Consider the following 23,634-nt stretch of genomic DNA (forward strand, 5'->3'; position numbering starts at 1 on the left):
ATGTTGGGTTTTAACACCTTAAACAACTCATATTATATCTATTTTAATTAATGGCTTCGAACCCATAACTATATGAACTAAAAATCAATCTCTCAACTCAAAACCTAAGTTTACTCTTCATAAATATGGTTGAGAAGGGAAGAGAAAGGCATAAATTACTTACCTTGGGCATTTGAAACCTCCAAAGATTACCAATGACTTCCAATGTCGTGCCCTAGCAGAGCAATAGGCATGCTTTCCGTTTTCTCCTTTCCTCCTCTTTTATTTTCTCATACAGACACGAACTAATAAAGTCTTATTTTTAGCCATGCACCACAATGAACACTCAATGCGCCAATAAAGAAGTCCTCCAACAAGCGTGTTGGCACAAATGTGTCATGATGGCCTAACCACGAGCCATAGCACATGGCACAAAAATTTACCCTTCAATTTTCTTCTTCTTTTTATATACGAGTAACCCAACTCTCCTTTAGACCCATGTTTAGGGCTAAAATTATAATTAAACACGCTGGTTAAACCTCTCTAGCCACATACCTCACTAATACACCTAATCAATCTAATTACACTTAAATAACCAGGTTTCTAATTTGAGAGATATGATCAAAATAGTGAGCAAAGGTTAGTAGCATTTTTCTAAGTACTGGAGGCTTTAACAGCCAACTTTAAAAAATCATATCTACTTCATATAAAATTTATTTTAAACAAAATAGATGTCTTTAGAAAGCTCTACAAGTCTATTTTAAAATGAAAGAAATTTACATTAAATAAATTTGTATATTAAGAGATGAATTAAGGTCACAACTAAATATCTCCAAAACTCTTAATGAACTTCAAATTTTAATAACATAACTCCACTTTGAGTAAATATAACTTTTAAGAAACTTTATGGAGTTAGTTTTCAAATAATATTAAGAGAAAACATTTTCAAATCTTGTGAGATATAATTGATTGAAAACAAGATTAAGGTTATATCTCACTATTTATTTTAAAACTAATTTACATGTTATGATGCGTATAAAACAATAAGTTTAACATAAAGATTAGAAAACCTAATAATGTTATACTTGTCAAGACCAAGGCTATAATGGATTAAAGCTTATAAGTCTTCATTCACTTAAGCTTTGATTGGATCATCTTTCTTATTATCTTTATGTTCTTCATTCCTGAGAAAAGCATGCTAATGATAACTTAAGTGGCTTCTTCTTCATGCTCAGTCATATTTCTATTTTGAGTAACCTTTAATAATATGTTAAGAATAAAGTGGTTAGTCTAAGTATCAATATGCATGAAAATAAGTATAAAAGTTACTATATCACGCTATGCATAAAAAAATCTTATATATATTGTAAATATCCAAGTTATGAAAAATAATACCTTGATCACTCTTAGATATATAATTAATTTAGGATAAGGAAAAATATGATAGAATAAAATAATTTTCAAGTATGTAAAGCATTTTTTTCAAATCTCATATAATATAGAATAATATAAGTAAAAACACTTTAAAGCACTTGTTTCAGTTAACTAATATATATAAGAAAATAACTAATGCATATAGTCAACTATTCTATATTCTCAAACATACTAGCTATGTTAATACAACTATATTTATCGTCATCAAAACTTAAACTTAACATAATGTCGTAAGCTAACATAATGTCAAAAGACATTATGTCCAATAAAGCTCTTCAAGTATTAAGCCTTTAATTCTCATAGTCTTTATGGGTAGTGTTCTTGACAATACCTGTATTCTTTAAAAGGCTCATTTCATTTCATTTTTCTTTGGGCAATAAAGCCTCTCTACCAATATTAAACTCAACAGTGGTCATAATCACTTTGGGTATTAGACCCTCTCTACCAATATTAGAGTCTTAGTGATTGTTTTATTATTTTGCTTAACATTACCAATGTTAGTGTCTCACTACCGATATTAATGTCTCACTACCTGTAGTAACACTCACTTCCCTTAGTGTTTTGTCAATTTCATTCTCTAAGCTTCTACCATGTATTCATTCAACACTACTAGTACTATGGTCTTACTCCTAAATTATTCAATCACTTCAAGTATTGTTTGCCTTGAGACTTAAGGACTTTTATAAAGAATACTTTTAGTACTAACCTTTTACTGCTAGTATTAACAACAACAAAGAGGTTCCATTTTTCTTGATCTTTTTTTTATTAAGCTTTATTTTGTTGATTTAATCCTTTCCATTCTAAACATAACTTTAAGGAGAGATTTAAGCACTAAGCAATTCTAAATCAATTCTTATGACCCATATTGCATTTTTCTCTTCTGGTATTCTCTTACCTACCTTTTGTCAGAGCATTAAATGTATTTAGCCATTTATTTCCTTTCTTGCCATGAGCGAGAAACTCTACCAAAGAGCACTATGCAGACACCATACTTTCCATGAAAGCTCAAAAGAAAGAAGATGATAGATCTAACAGCTACTTGAATGTGTCTAATAGATTTATCAATGACCTCAACTGTAAATAGATGCATTTATGAAGACGGATAGCAAAAGAGTTATTGAATGAACTAGCACATTCATTTCTTTACCAACCTTATGTGATTTCATTTATTGATTTTACACTTTATTGATTGTAAATTAACTCTTTGAGAGAGTATTTGCTAGAATAATTTGTAATGTCCACCTTGACATTACCAAGACAATACTCATACACGCTATTATGCAATTAGAATTAAATGTATTTAGCCATTTATTTAGCCATTTATTTCCTTTCTTGCCATGAGCGAGAAACTCTACCAAAGAGCACTATGCAGACACCATACTTTCCATGAAAGCTCAAAAGAAAGAAGATGATAGATCTAACAGCTACTTGAATGTGTCTAATAGATTTATCAATGACCTCAACTGTAAATAGATGCATTTATGAAGACGGATAGCAAAAGAGTTATTGAATGAACTAGCACATTCATTTCTTTACCAACCTTATGTGATTTCATTTATTGATTTTACACTTTATTGATTGTAAATTAACTCTTTGAGAGAGTATTTGCTAGAATAATTTGTAATGTCCACCTTGACATTACCAAGACAATACTCATACACGCTATTATGCAATTAGAATTAGATAAAATCCCATAAAGTTATCACAGGCCAAAGATTTAAAAAATAGTTAGTTTAAAACATTGAGATCCCAAGAAAACCCTTTTTAATATATTATTTGAGCTCAAACCATAATTAAAAATTAATTAAGAACAAGTACATAAGCATGAAAATCAAATCACTTCAAAACTGGTTGAAACAAGCCTTTTTGCAAAAAATCTTGCCCGTCCGCTGTGGCGCAAGCCATGCCCACCGCGGCAGATGGCATAAAGGGACAAGTCCCTCAAAGGTTGCTTGCATCATGACGCGCACCTATTGTCATGACAGTAGATTGCTATCATGATAGCTCTTCGAACTTTTGAAGCACACTATTTTGCCATCCGATGCCTGATTTAGGTAGTTCAAGTATCCACATATAGCTCTTAGAGCCCTCTAGCTAATGGCCCTAATCTCATACTTAAACAAATGACTGTTTAAAAGATAGACACCTGAACCCAAAATGGTTTGTTTCCACTTTAAAACACATTCAAAAGTGTCCAACTCATAATACCAAATGCCATTAGCTCCAGAGACACTTTAACCACCTTAAAGAGACCACACACAACATGACAATTCAATCATAACACACGATTAAGCATTCATACTCAAAATGACCAATAAAACCCCAATTCATAACAACATAAGGGGTGGATAAAACCTAACACATATATCAACTTAGTCATTTTGGCACATCAATCATTTTAAATATATCACATATAAGTGTGACTTGGCCAAAAACACACACTTAATCCACAACATCAACTTTTGACCAAGATACACACACCTTTATCACAAATTCATATCAAGGGATAATCATAACAATGTCATGTTCCTAAGTTGGCATTATGTATTGATAATATTCATTACAATATCCAAAAAGAGAAAAGGAAAGAGCTATACAACTATGCTCTTCACTCTTCAAATGTTCCTTCCTTCCCCTTGCCCCTACCGAAGCCCTCACTTGTAAAATATAATCATGAGGTAAGATAAACATCTCAATAATAGAATAATTTACTACTATTAATTAACATGCACAACTATAAGAGAGTAAAACTATAAAACTCCAAAATATATTTTTAGCATATCACCACATACTCTTTTCATCAGTATAAATCTTTTACCACTAGCATGATCATTCTACCATCCAAGCCTCCATATCCACCTGACCAAAACTATAGGCTCTTAGACCAAATGCACATTCACAATGATCCGAGCTCACTTCAGTAGTAGGATCACCCAGCCAAAGATGTCCTATCCTACTTCCGACTATGGTTTTCCCCTATCGCACACAAATCAGGGTGTCATTACTCTAACACCGCATCATTGATGCTAAGGAGTGTTACTCTCCAACACTGTATCCCGCATGGATACTAAGGAAAAAATATCCAACATCGTGCCTCACTAGACACTAAGAAGATACATGCCATATGGACTTCCACTACTCCTTCCTACGGGTGAACTCCCAACCCCTAATATGATCATGCCTACACTCAACATATATATCACATATAGATTTTAAATTTTTCAACCCATTCATATATAACTTTCATCATTCTCATCATTTGCAAATAAATTTTTCATGCACAAAACCATATTTCGCAATATGCAAAGTTATCAAATCTCAAGTAATAGATTTAACATATATACTCACATACAATTAAGCAATATAATTGGATGGTGTAAATCTTTCCTTTACCTCAATCATTTATCACACAAAAGGGTTACCGTGGCTCAACGTTAGCTCCACATATTTTATATGCACAATATAGCTCAAGCAACTCTCAATCTACACAATCAAGTGATAATCATCAATTATTACTCTGGATAACTCAAAATTCACTAGGTTTTAAGTGTCTAAAATACCTAAATTTCTTTTCTAACAACATGAACTATTTTTATATATTCTAACCATCGTATTAAACATCCCAACATACCAAAATTACTAATCAATATCCCACATTGTCTCAAAATCTTTAAATTATACCTAGGTTTCATCCAAACCCTTACCAAAAATTTTTAATCACCACAAAACTCATAAACTTAGGGTTAGAGGCTTAATTTAACTCCCCAATACCTTAAATAAACTAATAGATTCAATCTAAATCTAAGAAAATCGAAATCAAAGCCCCATTATCCTAAATGTCTAGATTTTTTCCATAATGAGGGAGAGGGAGAAGAAAGAAAGACTTACCCAATGTATATGAAGCTTGAAAGGCCTCCAAAATCATGTTGGAAGCAAGCTCTAGCAGTCACAAGTCTCTCTTCGTCGCTGCTCTCGAGTTCCTACTTTCTCTCTTCTGTTTCTCAAGTCTAATTCGCGATTTGATAAGTGCAAATTTTGCACGTGCGCTGTGACGCATTGACACGCCCGCCGTGGCACATGGCACAAAAAGTCCCATCAAAATTTAAACTTCTTTCCGTGTCATGGCCCGCTCAAACATCGACCTAGCCCTCTTCTAAGGCTGTCTAAGGATTTAAAAACTATATTAGTTTTTCATAAACCTCATTAATCAATAATTTATCTAAATTGATTAATTTATCCTTGGAAACATTGAAATTTACAAATTGAAAAACTTAGGATGTTATATAATTCACTTTATGAACTTACTCTATTTAATGTTGTTTTATGTACCAAAGAACAGAGAACTTAAGTTTGGGGAGCTTAAGTGGGTTCATTTATTACCTATGTAAGAGAAAGTGATTCAAACTAGTTCTTTAAGATTGCATTTAGACAACCATGAGCCTAGATTAATCTTTATGGCATTAATAGAGCAAAATTTCAAGTGGAGCTTGAGAACTAGACATAGGCTCGTGTGGTTAGAGCTACATCAAGATAATTCTTTATGCACATTTTCTCTTTCTCACTCTTACTGTTTTTAGTAATATCGTTTCTTCTCTTATCTTATTTCAAGTGAACATTATTTTTTAAAAATTTTATTATCCCAATTCACCTCCTTCTTGGGCTCATTTACCATATTTATAGGCTTTAACAGTGTTTTACATCCAATATGGGATTTTATGGATGAAATTCTCATATGGAAGAATTTTTGTACTAACCAAATCCATTGGCTAGATTATCTATTAAGCTTCATGTAGACACTTGAATCACTTAATTTGAATATTTGTAAAAAAAAAAAAAAAGTTATGCCCATTTGATTTTGTTCTCAATATTCACTCTGCACAACTGCTAATATGACGCCGTGCACCTTGGCGCATGTCATGTTAGCCACGACGCATGACATAGAGAGAAGAATAGCTTCTATGTGTCCATGCGCCATGACACTTGACATGCTTTGGGCAAAAATGCCCCTATCAAATTTGTGGTTTCTAAAATAGTTCTTTTTGACACTTTCACCCACTTTTAAACTTATTTTTGGATAATTTAGCATTTGAGAATTGTACTTCACTTTTAATTACCCCTTTTAATATTTAATTGGATTTTGAACACAAATTTTAATGGGATGCCATTTGATACTCTTCAACTAATGTAATTTCTTCCTAAATTACTATGGGAGACTTAATTTGTTGTATTAAATCCTTTTTATCATGGTAGTTTCTTTTCTATCATGGTAGTTGACTTGAAAATTTATTTTTATTCTGTGATAAGTTCTTTTTACCATAATGAGTTTTTATTAAGGGGTTTTGATTCCTAATTACCATGGTAGACTATTTTCTACATGGTAGAGTTTTGAATAATATCTTTTATTCCTTTTACCATGATAGGGTTTAATTAAAAAACTTTCACTCTTTATTACCATGGCACTGCCTGTTTGGTTTGTCACTAGTTCAAATTTTTGGGAGCAAATCGGTTTTTAAAAGAAAACTACCCAAACAGAAACTATATGAGATAATCAATTAAATAGGTTAAAATTAATTTTTTGGTTAAGCAATTTATGCCAACTTAATTGATTCTCATTTTACTATATTAATAATAAATAATTTGTCAATAATTCATTTTTGTGTTAAATAAAATTTAACAAATTTAATAATATTATATACAAATTTATCAATAATTTAATTTTGAAAAGCAATGTCTTATATGATAATTTGTACAATTAAAATTGATTCTAACTAAATTATTCAAACATTTTTAATTCTTTATTAAAATTAATTTTAGAAAAATAGTATCTAAATATATTAGATTATAATGTAATCAATTGTTCAACTTGATTTTAAATGTTTTGACGGAACATATTCAAGAGGAAATCCCGAAATGTATGCTCTTCGCGGATGATATAGTTCTTATAGCAGAGACAAGAGAAGAGGTTAATTGCAAACTTGAGTTATGGAGGAGGACATTGGAGTCGAAAGGTTTTCGTCTGAGTAGAAGTAAGACGGAATATTTATATTGTAAATTTGGTAAAGGACTATTCGAAAATAATTTGGAAGTGAAATTGGGAGATCAAATCATACCTCAAGTGGAAAAGTTTAGATATTTGGGAGCCATTATTCAAAATGATGGCGAAATCAGTGGAGATATTTCACATAGAATTCAAGCTGGGTGGTTTAATTGGAGAAAAGCTAAAGGAGTTATTTGTGACCATAAGGTGCCTAATAAACTTAAAGGAAAGTTTTATCGTACTGCTATCAGACCGGCAATGTTATATAGTAGTGAATGCTGGGCTCTAACGGGACAGCAAGAGCATAAAGTTGGAGTAGCAGAGATGAGAATGTTACGATGGATGTGCGGACATACACGTAAAGATAAAATTCAAAATGAGCACATACGTGAAAAAGTGAGGGTGGCACCTATTGAGGAAAAAATGGTAGAAAATCGGTTGAGATGGTTTGGGCATGTACAAAGAAGACCAAGGGAGGCACCAGTGAGAAGAGTGGAACATATAACTTTGAGTCCGATTAAGAGAGGTAGAGGAAGGCCTAAGAGAACACTCTTGGAAGTTGTTGAACGTGATCTCTTAATTAATAATATTTCTAAAAGCTTAATAAATGATAGAACACAATGGCGTCTTGCAATCCATGTAGCCGACCCCACCTAGTGGGATAAAGGCTTGTTGTTGTTGTTGTATAATGTAATCAATTATAATAATTAATTATTTTATATTCAATTAAAATCCAAACAGGTTCATAGACTTTTTTCTACCGCTGTAACAGTTTTCGCAAAGCTAAGTTTAACTAATTACTCACTTCTTCGAGAAAAAACAGATGAAAAATTTAGAGCGCTACATGGGTTGCCCACAAAGAGGAAGATCAGAGCTTTGCTGAGCCATGGCTTTCAAAAGAGAAGAGAAGGGGTGAAGACAAGATGAGAATGGTTTGGGTTTTGCCGAGAAATTTTGGGCTAATGGGTGAGAAGCTTTGGGTCACCAAGTGAGGAAAGGAGATGAGTAGAGCTCCAGCTGAAAGGCAGACTTCGGGCTTTGGGCTGTCAGAGAGGATAGAAAACAAGCTTTGGGCCTCATCGAAGGGGAATCTTGACCCTTGAGCTGTCACGGGAGGGGGAGTTGTGGGTAAAGGTTTGGGTTTTGCGGGTGATTGGCTTTGGGATTTAACAGCAGCAGAAATCTAAATGGGGGAAAGCTTTTTGTTAAAGCTAAAGGACTAGCCACATTACTTTCCCAAACAAAGTGACGTGGCTACTAAATATTTTATTTCAAAAAATTATTATCCACTCTGCGTGCACCCCTTAATGAATTGGGCTACGTGAGTGGAGCTCAGGTTGAGTTGAATAATGATTTATCTAAATAATTATTTTTATTATTCGATGGTGGTTACCAAAATATTTGGAGGGAGTAGTTATTTTGTTTTTTTAAATAAATAAAGTAATCACCCATTATCAATGAGTAGTATTAAGTATCTGATAAGTGAAGGCACAAATCTTCAGATAACTCCCTTCCCTAAAAACTCTCTTCATCTCTTTCTCTCTGCCTCTCTTGGTGAATCTGCTATGAAAACTCATCCAAGGTCGATCATTGTAACTCAGTTTCTACATGTGGCTATCGTCATCAAAGTTACGTTTTCTGGTCTCTATAGTCTTACAAACTCTATGAATAGTGTTTTGTTTCACCCATATAACAATTTAAACCCGATTTTAAATTAATGTTTTTTAAAAAGAAAAATATATCTGCAAGTTGTTATAATTTTTTTCAATTTTAAACTAGGTTCATACAGTTTATTTTCTTTTAATTGAGTTTTTATAGTTTGATCAATAAATTTTTAGACCCTTGAAAATTAAAATCATTGAATTCTTTCTTTCAAAAACAAAACTGAAAACTTTTAAATTTTTATTAAATGATTATATAATTTTAGAATTAAATATATAATTTTTGTAATTCAAAATTTATATAATCAAGTTTTCATTTAAATAATTTTTATACTTATAGATTTTTCATAAAAAATTAATAAAAATTTAAATAGTGTATTAAATCAAAATTTCTTTTTTTGATTTTGGCTAAAAGTATTAAATTATTTTTTTATAAATTATAAAAGTATTTTTGTTTGGAAATTTTATCAATTTTAATCTTCAAGGATTAATATATTTAATAAATCAAATTATAAAGACTCGATTAAAATAAAATAAATTACAGAGGCCTAATTCAAAATTTAAAAAAAAATATAAGGACCTGTAGATTAATTCTCCCTTTTAAAAATTGAAATTAGTATTGACGAGTTTCTGTGTTCATGATTTCAAATAGTATGAATATTAATAGTTAATATATCAATATATATATATATAATCATATAAAATATATTCAATATATATTATAAAATTAATTATTAAATTGTATTTGCATATCCTTGTGAAAACTGATTCTTATGGCAACTTGTATGCAACGTTTCAAGTTTCAACTTTATGTAAGTCTTTTGTTCCACATCCATATAACAACTTGAACGAGATTTTAAATTAATATTTTTCAAAAAATTAAAATTACTATTGCCGAGTTTCTATGTTCATAATTTCAAGTAATATAAAAAATAATACTCTCTTCATTAAAAAATATAAGGCATTTTTAGTTTTTCGATGTATAATTGTTGCTTTTTTTAAAAGTATCCCTATTGATAATGACTTTATATTTATTATAAGATATTTAATAAGGGTAAATATGAAAAGATAAGATTAGTTGAAAAGTAGGTAACTACTTTATTAAAAAATAAAATTTAATTAAAAATGTCTCACATTTTTTAATGGAGGGAGTAGTTAATATATATATATATATATATAAGGGAAAATATCATTCTAGGACCACAGAGGTAAGTTAATATCAAATATGGACCAAACGATTCCGAAATATAATGTAAGAATTGATTTGAAAATAATTTTAGATAAAAAAGACTATAATACCCCTGCTTTTCTTTTTCAATAAGCCTCTTTTATATTATTGAACTTGTCAATAAGCGAATGGTTTCTTATTAAATGCAAATAGGTATTTGTTAATTAATAAATGGTTACTTATTGAAACATAATATATACTTGTTTCTTCCTACAACCAAGCTCTTTCATATTCTTGAATTTGTCGATTAGGAAATGGTTTTTTGTTAAATGAGAATGGATATTTGTTAATTAGCAAATGATTACTTATTGATGCATAATTTCTACTTATCCCTTTTCACAACCAAACTCTTTTAAATTTTTAAACTTTTTAGTTAATAAATGACTTCTTGTTAAATGTGAATAAATATTTATTAATTAATGAATGGCTATTTGTCAATTAAAAAAGAGAAGCAAGGGTTTATAGTCTTTTTTATCTAAATTATTTTTAAATCAATTCCTTAGTCCTGAGTGATATTTCAGAATTTTTTTATTCTTGTTTGATATTAAATTGCCTCAATGATCCTTGAATAATATTTTCCTTATATATAATTAATATAAAATTTATTTAAATTAAAATATAATTTTTGGCCCAAGCCTACCTAAATCTTATAAAAGAGTGAATCATGCACCCCTTCCAGCAAAAGAAAAAGTGGATCAATGTAGAACAACTATAGCTAATGTCCCTAAAAAAAGTGAATCATGCAGCTGTGTGGAAAATTATCGCTTTGTGACTATAAAAGGACGAAGTCGCAACATATATGAGATTTTTTCGATCTCTTCAACAACTCCAACTCCAACAATTCAAAAACACTCAAATCAATTTAATTATTAGTCCGACCAAATCAGATATTTCCTCCTTCAGCAAATTCGGCATCGTTTTCTTGGTGTAGCACATATTCAACAGAGAGTAGCGTATTCTCTAACAATCAGTAGAACACTAACTCTTAATAAAACAGTAATAACAATGTTCCAACACTTTTTTTTTTAATTTTCTATCTTATATTTCCTATAATTTCTTTTAACTCACTTCGTTTCTAATATAGAAGAAAATAATTGTACCATATTGCTAAAGAAAAGCAGTTAACTATAATAATTATATTTAAAAATAAAAAATAAATTAAAATACTCTTATATTTAATCAACATAAAGTTACAATAAATATTTCTCGTGACAATAAATTATGAGTTTATGGTGGGGTAAATTAAAAGATTTATAATAAATATTTATTAAAAATGTTTTTTTTTGCTTATATTAAAAAAAAAACACAACTAAGTATGACTTTGCAGATCCTATTAGAGGGTCTCATCTTACTAGATCCTAATATAGGGTCTCTCCTTGCTCAACAAATATATATATATATATATTATTGATTTTTTATCACGCATCTCAATAATGTAGTACTGTATATCATATTAGGTTAATAAGCATCTCAATGAGCAATCAAACACGTCACTTTTTTTTAATGATACATGAGTTTATAACTTGAACCAGATTTTAAATTATTTTTTTTTTTGAAATTGAAATTACTATATATTGCCGAGTTTTTGTGTTCATAATTTCAAATAGTATAATAATAATAATAGTTAATATATCAAAATATATGTAATGAATAAAAAACCATATTGAATATATATTATAAAATTAATTAATGAATTGTATCTGCATATCCTTGTGAATTCTAATTCTTGTTGCCACTTGTAAGTAGCTTTTCAAGTTTCAATTCAATGAATAGTGTTTCGTACCATCCATATATAAACTTGAACCGAATTTTAAATTAATGTTTTTATAAACATTGAAATTAGTCTTAACGGGTTTCTGTGTTCATTATTTTAAATAGTATGAATAATAATAATAATAATCATAGTTAATATATCAATATATATAATCAATATAAAACTATATTCAATATATATTATAAAATTAATAACAAGATACTTTTTATAAATCATTTGGTTCATTCAAATTTTAAATATATTTAAATAATTTTCAAAAACACGTTTAAACTATATTTAAAATATACTTTTATTAAATTGAATAAATAATTAAATTTTTTAAATATATTTTCGTCAGATGTGAATTATTCAAAATCAAACACACATTTTGTGTGACGTAAAAAGTATATTTATCTTAAAATAATAACCGGTCAAAAAAAATCTTAAGATAATCAGTCACCAGTAATATAAAATATAAACAAGTGGCAGTACGCTGAACAGTGAACACTGAACGATGACCCCTTATGGCCTTTGGCCCTGTGGGTACTTTGTTTATTATTATCAATGTGTAATTTATATAAATAAAAACATATTTTTCAATAAATATTTATTACATGATCAAACTTGTAATTGTGACTTTGCATTAGCAGATCTTAATATGGGATCCCTCCTTACTCAACCAAAAAAAAAATTATTATTGATTCTTTATCATGCATTTCAATAATGTAGCATTGTATATAATATTAGGTTAATGAGTATTGCAAATTTTAAGGGACTACACAAATAACATTTTAAATTTTAAACTCCTAAAATATATAAAAAGTCTCTTCAATTTTTAAATTTCAAGCATCTAAAATATTGCTATTAAATTGAAGAAAATGATCATTACTTTTATAATTATGGGATCTAATCACACACCGACGTTATACTCATTTTAACTCTCAAAAATAAAAGTTTTTTTCTCCAACTTAACGGGAGAGTTTCAGGCATTCGGAATTTAAAAATTGAAAAAATTTTGAATAAATTTTAAAAGTTCAAAGTTTAAGATATTATTCATATAATAGTTTATAATTTTTGATGTTTATTAACCCTATAATATTCAATCCCTCACCCAACCGTTGTTTAAGATTCAAATGGTGTTTTTACCAATTACCAATAATAAGTATAAGCTTTTTTTAAAATTAGTTTTAGTCTAAAATATCAGTAAATTAGTAATTGTAAATCTTTTTCATTTTACCTATTATATTTATTAATCTTGTGTAAATTTATAATTTTCTTCTTACTCATTATTGGTAATTGGTACAATAAAAAACAATACATATATTTTTATAAAAATAATAATTTTATTAGTACGTAAATTATTGTTAAAAACTGCTTATATTTTAGATGAATGAATATAGTTAAAAAATATAAATTATTTTTATATTAGATATTTAAAATTATAAAATATTTTTGTTTTTAATATATAATTAATGAGTTTTTTAAAAAAATATTTTTAATAAATAAATCATTCAACTTTTTATCTCCAAGATACTCTATTAAAAATAAGTGCCAACATTTAGGATAACATCAATTTAAAAATATTTAATTAAAATTATATTAAATAAAAGGTGAAACGTGAACGAAAAAAATACTGCAAAACCATTTACATATATTGAAAATAATTAAAATTACATTAAAATAATGTTATAGGGTCGGATGGGATCGAACTGATGAGAAAAGAGGATGGGATTTTTGCACGGCCTATATAGTCGGTAGTGGTAGATAAATATTAAAGAAATATCAAGGGTTACCGAAGTTTCTTATTAATCAAATTATTACATATTCAGAAAGTGGGTTCCACTTATACTTTATTTATCAAAGAAAAAAGAAAAAGGCCCGTTCTACTTGATTATTACAAGTACAAAATCGGTGACAACTGACAACTTGCAAAGCCGTTGTCGGTTTGCACAACGGATAAGGCGAAAAATCTGACCACTTGGGTCGTAGATCAACTCAATCCGCCACCGCGCTTTCAATAAAGTTTTTGTTAAATGAACTTGAATCATTTGCACAGCTCGGTTGAGCTCTCAATCTAACTTTCGCATGGCGTTTCTGAGTTTATCTTCCCTGCTGATATTCCTCCTCGTCGTGTCGGCTTTGCCTTTACTGTGTTTATCTTCTTCCTCGAATAATTTATTGTCTCTGTCGGTGGAAAATCCAGAACATGTGATCAAATCAAGAAACGGCAGTTTCACTGCTGGCTTCTATGACGTCGGTGAGAATGCTTTTGCTTTCGCTATCTGGTTCACTGAACCTCAAGGCCAAAACTTGACTGTGATTTGGATGGCGAATCGTGACGTACTGGTGAACGGAAAGGGCTCAACGCTTGCCCTCCGTAGCAATGGAAATCTGGTGTTGAACGATGCCGGTCAGGTTGATGTTTGGGCTACGAACACGACATCGTCTAAACCTCCACAATTGATTCTGAACGATGATGGTAATCTTGTTCTTCTTGAACCCCCTAATCATATTGTGTGGCAAAGTTTTGATTTTCCAACAGACACGCTAGTTCCCGGACAAAGGCTCACCAGACATGCTAGTCTTGTCTCCTCCAAAAGTCATACAAACCCATCCTCTGGTTTTCATAAGTTATTTTTTGACAATGATAATGTTCTTCGTCTTGTCTACGATGGCCCTGAGCTTTCGAGTATTTACTGGCCACCTCCCTGGTTTCAACCATGGCAAGTTGGTAGGTCCACCTTCAACGCAAGTCGCTTTATGTTTCTCGGTTTGTACGGTGATTTCATTTCAACTGATAACTTTACCAGCGAGACATCAGACTATGGCCTTGTGCTTCAGAGACGATTAACCATTGATAGTGATGGAAATGTCAGGGTCTATAGTCGAAGAAATTGGGAAGAGAAATGGTCTGTTTCATGGCAAGCTTTTTCTGCAGGTTGCAACATTCATGGAATCTGTGGAGAAAACAGTTTTTGTAAATATGAACCTTATTCTGGTCGAACATGCTTATGTCTTCCAGGTTACAGGTTCAAGGATGAAACCGATCCGTCACTTGGGTGTGAACCAGAGTTCAATTTGTCTTGCAATAACCCAGAAGATTCTCGCTTTCTTTATATACCTAATGGCGATTTCTACGGGTACGACCAAGGGACTTACCTTAACATTACATTTGATGAATGCAAGAATGAATGCTTGAAGTTATGTAATTGCAATGGCTTTCAATATACACATGACGGTGCACAATTTCTTTGCTACCCAAAGACCCTTTTGGTCAATGGCAATCTTTCCCCTGCTTTCAGAGGAGGTTTTCACTTGAGACTCCCTAATTCGAGCTCATTCACTCTTCAAGAACCCAACACCAAGTGTGATCTTGTTAAGTCTGTAAAGCTTGAGAGAGTCTATGTCTCAAGACAAGACAGTGTTTTAGTGAAGGTCTTATTGTGGTTAGCCATAGCAATTGGAGTCTTTGAACTTTCATGCGTCTTTCTCTTTTGGTGTCTTACGTGGAAAAATTATAGTGAGCAACAGAATTATGATCATCTTACTGGAACTGGGTTCAGAAAATATAGCTACTCAGAGTTGAAAGAAGCAACAAGAGGCTTTAATGAAGAGATTGGAAGAGGCGCCGGAGGAATCGTATACAAGGGTGTGTTAAAAGATGGACGAGTCGCTGCAATCAAGAGACTCAACGAAGCAAACCAAATAGAAAGTGAGTTTCTTGCAGAAGTCAACTTAATTGGAAGACTTAACCACATGAACTTGATCGACATGTGGGGCTATTGTGCTGAAGGAAAGTACAGAATGTTGGTGTACGAGTACATGGAAAATGGTTCTTTAGCAGAAAACCTTGAATCCGACAAGATGTTACTTGATTGGAGAAAGAGGTATGATATCGCTCTAGGAACAGCAAGAGGTCTTGCGTATCTCCACGAAGAATGCTTGGAGTGGGTTCTGCATTGCGATATAAAACCTCAAAACATACTTCTGGATTCAGATTACAAACCCAAGGTTGCAGATTTTGGACTGTCAAAGCTGCAAAACAGGAACGACCTGAACAATCCAAGCTTCTCAAGGATCAGAGGAACAAGAGGATATATGGCACCAGAGTGGGTATTCAACTTACCAATAACATCCAAAGTTGATGTTTACAGCTATGGAATTGTGGTGTTGGAAATGATAACAGGAAAAAGCTTGAGGGTTGATGGACCAGATCACACACATCAGGGGAGGCTAGTGACATGGGTGAGGGAGAAGAAGAACAAAGGAGAAGGAAAGGCGTGGGTGGAACAAGTCATTGATCCGACAGTTGAGGGAAGCTTTGAGATGAAGACGATGGAGGTTTTGGTTACAGTAGCGTTGCAGTGTATAGTGGAAGATAAGGATGCAAGACCTTCAATGAGCCGTGTAGTGGAAATGCTTCAAAGTCATAGCATTGACCTTGTGTCTGAGTCTGAGTGATATGTACTGTATATGCTACAGTATCATTGTTCCCCCCACCTTGTGTCTGAGTCTGCGTTTAGTTTTCAGTCTCATTTATAATGAAATTTATATTTAAATATATTTTTTTAAAAATTATTTTAATATATTAAAAGTTGTTTGGTTTGTGATAGTGAAATATGCTTTTGAAGGCACAATTATCAAAAAGAATATTGATTTATAATAATTTATAATTTTTATTATACAAATGTAATATATTCAAAATATTTAAAAAATGTAATAAATATTTTAAATAACATAAATTTTAATCTATAATGTTAAAAATTTGATCTCTAATTAATTGTATTTTTTAATTTGTAATTTTAAAAGATGTAATAAAGATTTTTAATTTTTATTATACATTAATGATAAAAATTAATATGATTAATTACTTAATTTATAATACTAAAAAAATTGATACCTAATTATTATTATTAAATAATAATTATATTTTTAATGAATTAACTATTTTTTAAATAAAAAAATAAGATTAAACTTAGGGTAATATGGTTAAATAACATCTTACTTTTCAAATTCACTTTTCAAAAGTTTTAAATAGTTACGTTTCAAAAATTCACTTTCAGTTATTGTTTGAATGTACTTTCAGGATGTGCTTTTCTATAAAATATTTTACCCAAAATAATTTTTAACTTTTTAAAAGTGAAATTTTACTTTCTGAACGTAAAACGGATGCAGACCAAATGCACCCTAAATGATATGTACTGTATATGCTACAGTATCATCTCCCCCCCCCCCCCAAACACACCCCCCCCCCCCCCAAAAAAAAAGCCTTTCCTTGGTTTTCGCCTTCCTTGTAGTTGTAGATGAGCGTTGAGGTAGCTTTGATAAGGAAGAGCTATTTCGTTTTCATATCTTTAAAGATATGATTGTAGTTATTTGATAGCAAAGAAAAGAAGATTTGGTTTTACTATTACTTTTTAATGGGATAGAGCTTTTGATGTGTTTTTTTTTTAATGAAAAATGTCTTAACTTTTTAATTTTATTTTTTTAAAAATAAAATAAGAGATATATATTTTGTAATGCCTTAATATATAAATACATACTCCCACCATTTAAAAATATAAAACATTTTCAATTAAATCTCACTTCTAATAAAGTAGTTATCTACTTTCTAACTCTATTTTTTTATATTTACTCCTATTAAACATTCTATAATAAATATAAAGTTATTATCAATAAGGACACTTTTGAAAAAAAGATAATGATTATATCTGGAAAGATTAAAAATATTTTACATTTTTGAACATTTAACTCTTCAAAAGACATATTATATTTTTAAATGGAGGAAGTATATATATATTGATATCTCCAAGTTTCAAAATGGTGAAATTTTGTGTTTTTAAACTATTTTTAAAAATAAAAGGATATTAAAACAATAACAAGATGCAATTATGATTTTTTAAAAAAAATCATAAAAAATTATAGAACTCTATTATTTGAGATTTTAAAATATCAAAATATTTTTTTATTTTAAGTAAAAGTCAATGATACAAAAAATGAAAACCAAAATTGTAAAATTAGAAATTAGGACATTATAAAGTATATTAGATGTATTTTAGATTCTTCTAAGTCATTGTTGATTAGTATTTTTGTCTTACTAAGGGGAACATTATTCATTTAATGAAAAGTGTCGAATCAATTTATTTTAAAGTTTTAAATTCTAGTCATGGAATATGCAGCCGTATTAAATAATTATATAAAAAATGTTTCCTAGGTACCCATGTAATTGCCGTCGAAAAAGCAAATACATCCTTTTACTTTGAAAAATATTACATGTAACATATGTAAATTTACAATTACAATTTTAAACTATGTACTTTTGATATTTTACATCCTTCAAACTAAATAAAAAATATTTAAATTTAAAAGTTTATTAGATATAAAATATTTTGATGATTTACATTATATATGAAAAGCAAATTTATATAAAAGATCATATCAATCTTTTTTAAATAATTTTTTTTAAAAAAATATAATTAATCTATTTACGTTATTGTAATTTCAGTCCTATAGTGTAATTATCATTTTTGAACATTAAATTATTATTTTTAAAAAATATTTTTCTCTTTTTTTATTCGTTGATTTTTTTAAAAATAAAATCTCTTTCCCATTCAAAAAATATATGGACCTTACCATGGATGAATTTCAATCCATATCACATTGATGAACACTATCAAGAACATCTAGACTCTAGTGCTCATTTGAGATTCGTATCATATAAAATAAATTATAATAGTTAAGATTTAAAATTTAAAATTTGTAAATTCTATACCTATTAAAATAATAAATTATTAAAAATATAAAAGAAATTATATTCAATCTGGAGCATGGAATTTTGATACGTGTTGCCTAATTGGTGCCAAAATTGTTAATCTCATACCGGCAGCTTGGCGAAGTGTTGTTTACTTAACGAGGTCGTTGCAATCACATGAGACTGTCATATAGGGACAAGGGCTTTTAATAATAGATACAACTAGCTTGGCCACTAGGATCAGTATTTTTTTTTTTTTAAATTTCTACGATTAAAGAATATATATATATATATATATATATTTTTTGGGGCAGCTAAAAGAATATTATTATTTTCGTTTGATTTCCACATCAATTCCATAAAGGAATTTTTTTTTTTGGAAAATAACAATTATATATTTTGTAAAGACATTATCAATAATTAAAAATATCAAAATTATTGAAATATCATCGAAAAATATTGGTTTTTTATTTATAATTTTTTATAAATAATTATTAAAATAATTAATGACATGCGAATAATGAATTTCAATAAAATTAATTGTAAATTTAAATAATGTTATTTGTAATGGAAAGTAAATTGTAAATGAATAGATAATTTTATGAATTTCTGTATTGTCACTTAAAAATTTAAGAACAATCTCCGGTAAAAAAAATAAATTTAAGGATATTCACTATTCAATTTTCTAAAAGGTCAATAGTGAACTTATAAAAATTCAATTGAAAATGAATAGATAGCCTTATATATTTATGTATCACTTGTAATTTAAGAACAATCAATTGTAAATTTAAAAATATTATTTGTGCTTATATGAAACTTTTGTGGTGAATGAATAATATAAATAATCTTAATTGCAAATCAATAAAATATTAGATTTCCTCTCATATTTTTGAATATCCATTCACGACTAACTTTTTACAAATTTACAAATAACTTTTCAAAATTTTACCATTGATTCTCCTTAAATTTACAAGTAACTATATATATATATATATATATATTCATAAGTCACTTTCATTAAATTTATAACTAAATTTCTTTAAATTCATGAGTGACCTTTGTTGGGTTTAGGCTCCTTTCCTAGATGGAGAAAGGCTCAATATTGAAGCCCATTGTGAGTCTCACTAAGTAAAGTGGAGAGAAGTTAAATTAGGTAATGTAAAAGAGGTCTTATTTAGTTTTATGTGTAGCCATTTGAGAGGGAAGAAGAAAGAGAGTCATTTTCTCATATTCACGGAGCAGTCTCGATGAATCAATGTTCGCAGATTATTTCACCGCTGGATTGAGCTGAAATTTGGTGAGATAGTTTGTAACATTCAATGCATAATTTTTAACAGTGGGATCGTTAATTCATTGCCTTGTGTGAGAGATATTATGTGTTTTCATCTTCTTCATCCTCTTTCGTGTAAGTGTGTGTCTCCTGCACTGAGGAAAATGCCCTTTATAGTTGCTCTCCACATCTCTCAGTCGTGTGTTTCGTGTGCAAGCTTTGGTCTCTATTTTTTTCTTTTCTTTTTTTCTTTCCCTAGTACTGCGTCTAGACGAAGGGCCGGATTGTTGGTTAAACACTGGATTTTTCAATGTTTAAACCTTTAATTCGTATCTGCTTTTCACTACGTCTCTGCTGTGTGTTTCGTATGCATATTTTAGTCTCTATTTTTTTTTCTTTCTGGTGTTGTGTCTAGACAAAGGACCTGTGCATGTTTTGGTCTCTGTTTTTTTCTTTTCTTTATCTGCTTTTTGCTGTGTCTCTGCTGTGTGTTTCGTGTGCTTGTTTTAGTCACTGTTTTTCTTTCTTTCTGGTGCTACGTCTGGACATAGAACCTGTGCATGGTTTGACCTCTGTTTTTTTCTTTTTTCTTGATGCTGCACCTGGACAAAGGATAGAGGTATTGGTTAAACGCTGGATTTTCCAGCGTTTAACCCTTGATTCCCATATTATTATTTTTTTAAAAAAAAGAAAGAAGCCTAACTCTCTTTTCTTTTGGTTTTTAATTAACTCTCTTTTCTTTTGGTTTTTAATTATGTTTATTATTATTATTATTATTATTATTATTATTATTATTATTATTATTATTATTATTATTATTATTATTATATATGTACATATAAGGGAGACAATCGGATCTACAAGAATTTAAAAATACTTAATTTTTAAAAAATTGATTCTCATAATTTTTCTATTGTTGAAATAATTTGTGAGAGATTTTTAAAGATTTAAGAAAGATTATTATTTTTAAAAAAAACATAATCCCTAGAAGGATTAAATTTCATTTTTATATTTTATATTTTTTGAAAATATAATTCAAAAAAGGATTAAATTTTATTTTTGTATTTTTATATGTTTTTATGGTTATTTATTATTATTGTTATTAAATTAAAAAAAATTCCCAGATAAAATACAGTGTTCACAATATGGATTTAAAATTTGTAATCTTCCATTGCGCCTTCCTCTCCAACAACAGTGTTCATAAGTGAGTAAGGTATTTTTGGCCTGATAGCCCCACACAATATGATTAAGGCCTTGGGTAATCTCATTACATGAATGATCCCTTTTGATTGTTGGCCCAGATTTCATGTAAGAGTAAATAAGGGGGATATAAGAAAGAGATTGATCATACATTTTATTATTATTATGTCATTTGGGTGATTGATGGCTATATTTGAGATTATAATTGTAATTATAAAAATGAGAACATGTGGTAAATATATGAAAAATGTGTATGTGGCCACTTGTGCCATTTTTGTATGAATATTTAGTACTTGTGGGCAATCATGCTAATTTTGTGCTTGACTTTATTTTGAGATTGTACACATAAGTCAGATGTTAATGTGATTAGCATGATCTTGATACGATTGTTTACATAGTCATCTTGATGACTTTATTAACCACTTGCATTCATGATTAATTATCATGCATTTGTATAACTTAGATGTACCTTAGTTATTGAGTGGTTGTACTCACCCTTCTCTTTTAACATATTATAGGAACTAGCTCATCTAGGAAGAATAGAGGAAAGAAGCATTAAGTTAAGTAATAATAATTACTTCTGTAGGCCTTTCTCTTTATATTTTGATATGTGTATTTAGTTTATGATATTGCCAATTATGACAATATATATTGTTGATCTACTATTAGAAATTATGCACTAGGGCTAATCATTGTACTATAAACATTATTATTTATAGAATTTCTCTTTTATTATCATACTAATTGCATGTTCATTATGATAACTGTATCTTAGGATAAACTATGTTGATTGTCCTAAATGTCCTTAGTTGGTCATCTATGAGGGATCATAGATGAAACAAAACTAGTATGACTTTGATTAATTATAGAGATATAAATTAACGTCGTAGGTACTTGAAAGGATTTGAGGTGTTGACTAACTCGTTATGAGAAAGCTACATGGTACAAGTCATAAGCTTATCTCATATGTAACCATATCACTAAGCCTTTTGACCTAAGATCATCATAAATTCCTATATAATAACCATTGAACTTTGACCTAGTTAAAAGTCATTTTAATCAGGTGATCATAAAGGGTATGATTGAGTTTATTGATATTCATATAGAGAAATATGAGTGGTTAAGATGAAATTTGTCCCTCATGTTAATTGAGAGATATTACTGGGTCCCTCGATAAGTAAAACTAAGAAAATGCATGGCCATTGTAACATTCCAAAATTTTAAGATTCGAATTTATTTTAAAAAATAAAATAAAATATCTATAATTAAATTAAAATTAAGAATAATTTGATAGAGGTCTAGAGTTTGAATTTTTCTAAGAAAAAGTTGGGTTTTATTTTATTTTTAACTATGAAAAAAATTACTAAAGTTGACCTGGGCTTTTGTACTATAATAAAAAATGTTAGGCCCTTTCTTATAATTTTTCCTAAAGTCTTATATCAGCTTTTTAAAGAGAAAATGAATGCAGAAACAGAAATGAAAACATAAGAGAAAGAAACAAACGCACGAGAGAGAGAGAGAGAGAGAGGAAAAGGAGAGGAGAAAGAGATGGAGTTAGGCTAGGATCTCAGAGGCTTTGCGACCGTTGCGAGCTCAGCTACACGATAGAAAATTATTGGTGGAACTTATTGAGGAGTTAAGGAACAAGCCAAGTCATATTTTTGTACAAGGAAAACCCTTTTAGTACAAAGGGGTAGAGGTAACAGGGGAATTTATATTTTTTATTGCTTTGTTTAGCTATTTTTGAGTAGATAATATTATTTAGCATGCATTACATGTTTTAAACAGTTGAATGCAAATAAAATGTGTTTTTAGAAGGGTTTATAGGGTATTGCTTTAATAATAATGCATCTATATTTACTATCTATTTAATAATGATGTTACTTTTGGAAATAAGATTATTAGCATGCATTGTGATAAAAAAATGAGGAGTTGCACTTAGGGAAGTGCAACTAGGTTTGGTATCTTAGATAGGCAAAGGAACCGCTTAAGGAATGAATTATGAGTGTTATACTACCTTGAATGTTGAAGTGGTCAATACTCGGGAAAGGTAAAAAAAGAGTAGGAGGCATAATCTTAGTGGGAGTTCACTAATGGGGAGATGTGGTCTTATGATATTCTATGACTCACTGTCAGTACTTAGTGTTGCTTTTCGTATTGTGGGCTCAGTACACTAAAGTGGTTAGTGAATTGAGTATTTGACACCTCTCTGTGGGGGAGGAAATCCAGCATATGAAGTGTGAGGTTGAGTGCTTAGGCCAAGGTAGCCCTCATATAGAGAGTAAGTCAGGCTGGCTTTGGGAGGTAGTTAGCTTCTTCTG

At 29.7% G+C, this 23,634-nt stretch overlaps 1 protein-coding gene across 1 annotated transcript; it reads left to right on the forward strand.

Annotated features, from left to right (window-relative positions):
- The first annotated feature begins 14,078 nt into the window (after positions 1-14,078).
- Positions 14,079-16,653, forward strand: LOC129290313 (putative receptor protein kinase ZmPK1). The gene has a single exon (XM_054927050.1). It carries the CDS (start codon positions 14,178-14,180, stop codon positions 16,551-16,553), a length of 2,376 nt encoding a protein of 791 aa, XP_054783025.1. The 5' UTR covers positions 14,079-14,177; the 3' UTR covers positions 16,554-16,653.
- The last annotated feature ends 6,981 nt before the right edge of the window (positions 16,654-23,634 follow it).

This window comes from Prosopis cineraria, unplaced genomic scaffold (genome assembly GCF_029017545.1).
Source record: "Prosopis cineraria cultivar Desert tree isolate PC_DT_omini unplaced genomic scaffold, ASM2901754v1 PC13, whole genome shotgun sequence".
NCBI lineage: Eukaryota > Viridiplantae > Streptophyta > Magnoliopsida > Fabales > Fabaceae > Prosopis > Prosopis cineraria.

Bases quoted from the DNA above. Each gene is read 5' to 3' on its own strand.
- LOC129290313 (XM_054927050.1), top strand. From the start codon at position 14,178: ATGGCGTTTCTGAGTTTATCTTCCCTGCTGATATTCCTCCTCGTCGTG.